At 47.2% G+C, this 7,377-nt stretch overlaps 1 protein-coding gene across 3 annotated transcripts in view; it reads left to right on the forward strand.

Annotated features, from left to right (window-relative positions):
* Window positions 1-6,133, forward strand: part of Dhrs7b (dehydrogenase/reductase 7B) — a 46,605-nt gene extending 40,472 nt beyond the window's left edge. For all 3 annotated transcript variants that reach the window (XM_048366510.1, XM_048366511.1, XM_048366509.1), the window contains 3 exons: window positions 64-156; window positions 3,858-4,010; window positions 5,644-6,133. In XM_048366510.1, coding sequence (XP_048222467.1) covers window positions 64-156; window positions 3,858-4,010; window positions 5,644-5,849 — 452 coding nt within the window. In that variant the 3' untranslated portion in view covers window positions 5,850-6,133. The remainder of the gene's footprint in view (window positions 1-63; window positions 157-3,857; window positions 4,011-5,643) is intronic.
* The last annotated feature ends 1,244 nt before the right edge of the window (window positions 6,134-7,377 follow it).

Genomic DNA, 7,377 nt, shown 5'->3' on the forward strand with positions numbered 1-7,377 from the left:
CTCTAGCCATAACCAGTCACCCAGCAGTATCATGCTTCCTAAGTCTTTGCCCTCTCCCCTCAGCACTCCTGCCCTCCATGATCAAAAGAAAGAAAGGCCACATTGTCGCCATCAGCAGCATCCAGGGAAAATACAGCATTCCTTTCCGATCAGCATGTGAGTACCTTCTCCTTCCTCCTTTAAAATATTGTTGTGTTTTTCTGATTATAAAAAGTAGGGGCGTGGGGGCTGGGAAGGTTGCTTAGTGGTAGAGTGCTTGCCTAGCATGTATGAAGCCCTGGTTTGATCCCTCAGTACCACATACAATCTAAAAAAATACCCTAGAAGTGGCTCTATGGTTCAAGTGGTAGAGTACTAGCCTTGAGCACAGAGAGGCTCAGGGACAATGTCCAGGCCCTGAGTCTAAGCCTCAGAAAAAAAGGCCATTACTGTCCAGACTCACATGATGTAGAAATATCCTTAAGCAGGGCTGGGGATATAGCCTAGTGGCAAGAGTGCCTGCCTCGGATACACGAGGCCCTAGGTTCGATTCCCCAGCACCACATATACAGAAAACGGCCAGAAGCGGCGCTGTGGCTCAAGTGGCAGAGTGCTAGCCTTGAGCGGGAAGAAGCCAGGGACAGTGCTCAGGCCCTGAGTCCAAGGCCCAGGACTGGCCAAAAAAAAAAAAAAAAGAAATATCCTTAAGCAGAATGCAAAAGCACTTTATCAGCATGTGTTCCTGGAACCCCTAGGCCTTGGGTTCAAATCCCAGTTCCACTCTTACCCTAACATGACCTTGGGCAGGTACTCCTAGCCCTCTGTGTATACCTTGTTTGCAGATGGAGACAGCCCAGCCTGGAAGGCTGCTCTGAGGGAAACTAGGCACTGTGCATGCTAGCCTGGCCTTTTTAATTGTTGTTAAGGACCCAAAGCATCCCAAACAAAATTATTCCATTGCTTTGGGCATATGCTTCCTATTCTTTCTTTTTTTATTTTCCTTTCCTGTTCTTTCTGTTTTTCTTTTCTCTCTCTCTCTCTCTCTCTCTATCTTTATCTCTCTCTCTCTCTCTCTCCCCTTCTCTCCTTCTTTCTTGGCTGATCCTGGGGCTTGAACTCAGGACCTGGGTACTGTCCCTGTGCTTATTTTTGCTCAAGGTTAGCACTCTACCACTTGAGCCATAGCACCACCTTTTCTGTTTATGTGGTACTGAGGAATCAAACCCAGGGCTTCATGCATGCTAGGCAAGCACTCTACCACTAAGTCATACTCACAGAGCCCTGTTTTGTTTAAGATGGGGGTCGGGGGGTGGCTGGGAATATGGCCTAGTGGCAAGGGTGCTTGCCTTGTCTACATGACGCCCTGGGTTCAATTCCTCAGCAACACATATAAAGAAAAAGGCCAGAAGTGGCACTGTGGCTCAAGTGGTAGAGTGCTAGCCTTGAGCAAAAAGAAGCCAGCGACAGTGCTCAGGGCCTTAGTATTGTCCCTGAGCTTTTGCTCAAGGCTAACACTGTACTACTAGAGCCAGATCCTTACACTCAGCCTTTTCTGTTTATGTGGTACTGAGGAATCGAACCCAGGGCTTCATGCATGCTAGGCAAGCACTCTGCCACTAAGCCACATTCCCAGCCTCTTTTAAGATTTAAAAAGTAATTTTGGCCAGACACACTGATGACTCATGACGGTAATCCTAACTACTCAGAAGACTGAGATCTGAGGATCACAATTGAAAGCAAGAAAGTATGTAGAGACTCTTATCTTCAATTAACCACCAAAAAAGGGGAAGTGGAACTTTGGCTCAAGTGGTAGAGCACTATGCTTGAGCAAAAAATCTCTGGGACTGTGCCTAAGCTCCAAGCCCCAGGACCAACACACACACAAAAATGTAATTTCAGAAATGGAGCTGTGGCTCCACAGTGGTAGAGTGCTAGCCTTGAGCAAAAAAGCTCAAGGACAATACCCAGGCCCTGAGTCCAAGCCCCAGGACTGGCCCAAAAAAAAATGTAATTTCATGAGCGACTATAGTAAATTTTATCTTTATTCACCTTCTGAAAGGCAGCATTGATGTGGGACAATTGCATTTGCTCTCACCACTTCCAAGGCCTGATAGCCTGGGCAACCACAGCCTTGTCAGTGAAGAGAAGCTGAGTGTTTCAGCACTTTGAAAGGATAGTAACAGACAATTCCATCATTGGTATAGCCAGCCATTGAACAAAAGCTTATCTTGCTCTCAGGTCTGACCCCAACTTTCCCAGTTGGTTTTGGTTGTGCCGGGGACTGTCCTTGGACCAGTCATGGTTTCTGGTGATCATTCATGCTTCCCAGGGCTGGTTTTAAGACGAAAGGAGACAACTAGAGGCCTTTGTAATCAGAAAGAGCTGCGTCTGTGGTTGCTCATCCAGTTATTTCTGTTTGTCAGTATCCTGTTTCAACTCAGACAGCATAGGGTGCCATTGAAGGCTGCTCAGATGGCTCAGCGAAAATAATACTGTATAATCACAAAAAAGCAATTGAGGTGATCTGTTATGAATGGGAAATCAGGAGTAAAGGATGCAGAGTTCTTTGTGCTATTTCCACATTTCCCTGACTTAATCCCACTGGTTTTGTTTTGTTTTTTCCCCCACCCCAGTCTCATTGGTTTTTATTCTCGTAATTGCTGATTGCAGTAGACCTATGTAGATGGTCCAAGGTGTTGTGTGGTGAGCAGACTGAATCTGGCTGAGTCTCACCTAGTGAGTGGCAGCCTCCTCACCTGTGAACTTTGGGAACAGCCTCATCTCATCTGCAGCAGCAGAGGGGACCTCGTGTCTGAGAGACATCTATTTCAGGGATGCCCAGGGTGGCTCTCTGCCCAGGGTGGGGCTGTGCCCTTGGAATCATGGCAGATAGGAGGCCTCCATCCACCTACCACCACCTGCTTACTCAGTCCACGACCTCTGCCAGATGCTCCTGCTGCCTCCCTGACTTGGATGACATGTCTTTGCTTTTTTCCTGGTTGATGAAGCATTTGAGATTCTAAATGGAAGAAAACTTGATTTGTGTAGTGGCTGGTTTGCTCCCCAAGGACATCACTGCAGGGTCTCCAGTCTCCTTATACCAGCTTGGGGAACTGTTGCTAAGGCAGAGGTGGCTCTGCACTCTTACTCTATAGCCTTCTATAATATCTCAATGTTTTGCTCAGTACACATTAAATTGTTGCTTTTGTAATTTTTGTGTGTGTGTGTTACTAGAGGTTTAAGGGCTTTGCATTTGCTAAGCAGGTTTTCTATCACTTGAGCCACTTCACCAATCTTTTATTGTGCTGGTCCTGGGGCTTTGAACTCAAGAGCCTGGGACTGACCCTGAACTTTTGTGCTCAGGCTTGGAGCCACAGCTCTACTTTAGATTTTTTGGTGGTTAATTAAATGTATGAAACTGTAATCCTCATGTACATCACTTTGATAATTAAAAATGTTTTTATTATAACAAGCAAAGAAGAAAAAAAAAAGGTAAGAGTCTCATGGACATTCCTGCCCAGGACAGCTTTGAACCACAATCCTCAGATTTTTTTTTCTTAAACTTGGAACATTTTTAGACTTAAAAGTTCTAATAGCAGAAACAATTCCCATGTACCCTTCACACAGATTCCTCAGTAGCACATTCAGTGTCCATGTATGCTTCTATACATACCTATCATTGTTTTCTGAGCCATACAAGAGGAAGCTGGAAGTGTGATGCTGTCTATCTCTGACTGCTTAAGTGTTTCCTAACAAGTACACAGGAAAGCTGTTAGTCAGGAGGTGAACCCTGTCATGATGCTGTAGTTTTAACTGCTAAGCCTGGGATTTGGGCCTTATCATGCCAGAGCTCTCACGGCCTCTGTCCACATCTGCAGATGCGGCCTCCAAGCACGCCACCCAGGCATTCTTTGACTGTCTACGTGCAGAGACGGAGCACGACAAGATCGAGGTGACTGTCATCAGCCCCGGCTACATCCACACCAACCTCTCCTTAAATGCTATCACCGCTGATGGCTCCAAATATGGAGGTGAGGCCTGCTTTGTTTTTTTTTTTTTAACGAAAAACTATTGGTTAGTCACAGAGACATGCTGCTCTTACCTCAGCATTTCTTTGTTCACTTTATTTGGAGTATAATTTTCAAAACTGAAAAATTTGGTACAGATGTTGGTTGTAGATGGGGACCAAGAACTGCCTTTACCTAAGCATCCCCACTACAGCTTTCATTCAGAACAGTATTTCTGTAGGCAGAGGACACAAGCTCAAATGCCACCCAGCCCCCCTTTTCCAGACCCTAAGACATGTTAGTACTACTAGGACTAAGTTAACCTCATGGCAAGTGGGTGGAGGGGTTCATCTGATGGTCCTTACCCAGGACTAATCTTAACTGGTAAGGCTGGGTATAGTGCAGTGTCCTCTGAACCCCTCTCTTCCATCAGTCTGAGGCAGCTCTAAGCTGACCGGCAGTTACCACTGTGACCCATGGTTTTTGCCTTAGATCAGCTGGCCAAGTGCTGGAGCCATTGGAGTCAGCCTTGCCTTCCTAAGCTTGGTACAGGCCTGATGGTCTTTACTTCAATGACTGCCCAGGGCCTGCCAGTCCTGCACCTGCCCAGTCAGGCTCAAACCAAGCCTGTCCAGGTATGGGTGGCAGTCTCCCTGCAACAGAAAGCTACAGAGGCAGGCCAGACAACTGCTTGGCTGTTTATCCCTGGAAGATACTGCTGAAGCAGCTCTCTCTCTCCTGGCACAAAAGCAGCAATCAGAAACTTCCCATCCTTCACAGTGAGGCAGCTCAGGCATCAGGATAGCTATGATGGTTGCTGACTGTTGCTGCCTTAAGTGGCAAAATTATCAGATTACTAGCAGAGAAAACTGCCATCCTCACACCTCCTAATCCTCCCAGCTACCTCCTTCAGCACCTATGACAAACCCCAGGTTTTTTCCGTTCCTCATCCAGCTACAACCTGACATCAGGAGCTGAGACTGTCTGTGCTTGTTACTGTTGACTCAGAGCACTGGTGGTCAAATAGCCTCCCTCTGAAGCTGAGCCACAGCACAAAGTAGATGGTACAGCATCCTCCAGTCATTAGTTCTCCTAGAGGCAAATTTCCAAAGCCAGGAAGCTCCTCAGAAGTAGTATTGGGGGTTCACTCCTTTTTGTTATTGTTTTTTGCCAGTCCTGGGGCTTGAACTCAGGGCCTGGGCACTGTCCTTGGCTCCCTTTTGTTCAAAGCTAGCACTCTACCACTTGAGCCACAGTGCCACTTCTGGCCTTTTCTGTGTATGTGGTGCTGAGGAATCAAATCCAGGGCTTCATGCATGCTAGGCAGGCACTCTACCACTAAGCCACATTCCCAGCCCCTAGGGGTTCACTCCTTGAGGCCCACCTTTGCTAGCCTTCTGCTTTTACCACAGACTACCAAGTACCAATTGGATCCCTACTCAGTCCTGTCCTCATCTCCACTTGGAATGACAAAATGGTTCTGTACTTCCTCAAAGCATAAAAACCACTGGGGATGGGAAATGCCGCCTGTAAATGCCCAAACTCTGGAGAGCTCCTGGTGGAACTGCAGCCGGTCTAGGAGCTCATGTCAGCTCATGTCCTCAAAGGAGATCTTTGCCTTCAAGTTCACATGTCCCCTTTCTTTTGTTTACTGTAGTTATGGACAAAACCACAACCCAGGGCCAATGCCCTGCAGTGGTGGCCCGGAATGTTCTTGTTGCCGTGGGGAAGAGGAAGAAAGAGGTGATCCTAGCTGACTTAATGCCATCCTGGGCCATTTATCTTCGAACTCTGGTTCCTGGGCTCTTTTTCAGAATCATGGCCTCCAGAGCCAAAAAAGAGCAGAAATTCAAGACCTCCTGATGCTGGTCAGAGCCGACAGCTCCAGCCAGCCTGGCCAGGCCAAGCAGCACACCTCTGTGGGTGTGCTTGCTCCACAGGAACAGCACATTTGTTGACACCTTAGTGGAGGTCTGTCTCCCAGGTGGAAAGAGACACGTCTGCAGGTCCTCACTCAGCCTTGCTGCAGAGAACTGGAAGCAAACCAGCAAGCTTCTTCCCAGGGGTGAGCAGTGAACAAAGAATAAACATGGAGCTGTGCTTTACACTAAAATATGAAATAAATGACTAGAATGTAAGTCAGTCCTCAAGGACTGTGTCCTTTGCATTCCTGCCCCACCATGTCCTAGAAATGGAGTTTCAGTCTTGGCATCAAATGTACTAGCAACTGACCCCATTCTTGTGTCTGACTTACCCCAGACCACCTTTTGTGCTCAAGGGAGGTTTAGAAAATCATTCTTGTTTCCAGGTTCTGTGGTTACTCTAACACTCACTGTTCAAAACTGGTAAATGCATAATGTAAGGTCCTGTGTCTCCTAATGAAGTTGGCCTTAGTACCAAGAGGAGTTCCCATGTTATTGCCTCTCACTGAAGCCCTGTAGGGCACTAGGCACTACTCCAAGCTGAAGATTAATTTTAGAGACAGCCGAGCAGAATCTTTGCCTGGCTCTATGCTTCCCCTAGAAAAGAAAGCCCACAGAAACTGGCCAAGCAGGCAGAGGTTGAGGCAGCACCTGGTCTCTTGGGCGGAAGAGATTCCTTAGTGGTTACTAGTTGGGGCAGAGATAGAACATATGTTCCTTTTTCTTTTCTTTTTTTTTGTGCCAGTCCTGGGGCTTGAATTCAGGACCTCCAAGCCTTAGCTGTTTTGCTCAACGCCAGCACTCTACAACTTGAGCCATGGCTTCAATGGCTCTTTACTATTTAATTGGAGAGAAGACTTTCCTAAACTTTCCAGCCCACACTGGCTCCGAATCTCAATCTTGAGGTCTCAGCCTCCTGAGTAGATTATGGGTAAGAGCCACCAGGGCCTAGCCATAGCTTTATGTCTTTTTTGCTTATGTGGTACCAAGGAATCGAACCCCCAGGGCCTCATGCGTGGTAGGCAAGCATTCTACCACTAAGCCACATTCCTAGTCCCTTAAGTCTTAAAAAGTGGTTTTTATTGGTTCTGTTTTCAGATACTTGATAAATTTTGCTTCCCCCATTGTTTTGTGTCTGGTTTGTGGGCAGGAGCAAGGCACCTGTTTCCTGACTCAGAGAGCAACTCCTCAAATAGCTTTCAGTGCAGTGTGCAGTACGTGGGAGAGTATACACACCTCTAGGCTCATAGCAAATGAGCCCGATGTGAAATAGACCCCAGAGGCAGAAGCTGCACAAGCAGCAAAAGCTCACCAAGGACTGCCTATCCCCAATTCCTGTCAGCTGTCCCTTAATGCAGGTCTTGACTGATGTGGGCTACCAGAGGACTCACCCACACACAGGTGGGCTTCCCCACAAGATGGCGCAATCACATGGCCTTTCTCACTTGGAAAAAAGCTGTATGAAGCCT

The sequence above is a fragment of the Perognathus longimembris genome, chromosome 17, assembly GCF_023159225.1.
Source record: "Perognathus longimembris pacificus isolate PPM17 chromosome 17, ASM2315922v1, whole genome shotgun sequence".
NCBI classification, from domain to species: domain Eukaryota; kingdom Metazoa; phylum Chordata; class Mammalia; order Rodentia; family Heteromyidae; genus Perognathus; species Perognathus longimembris.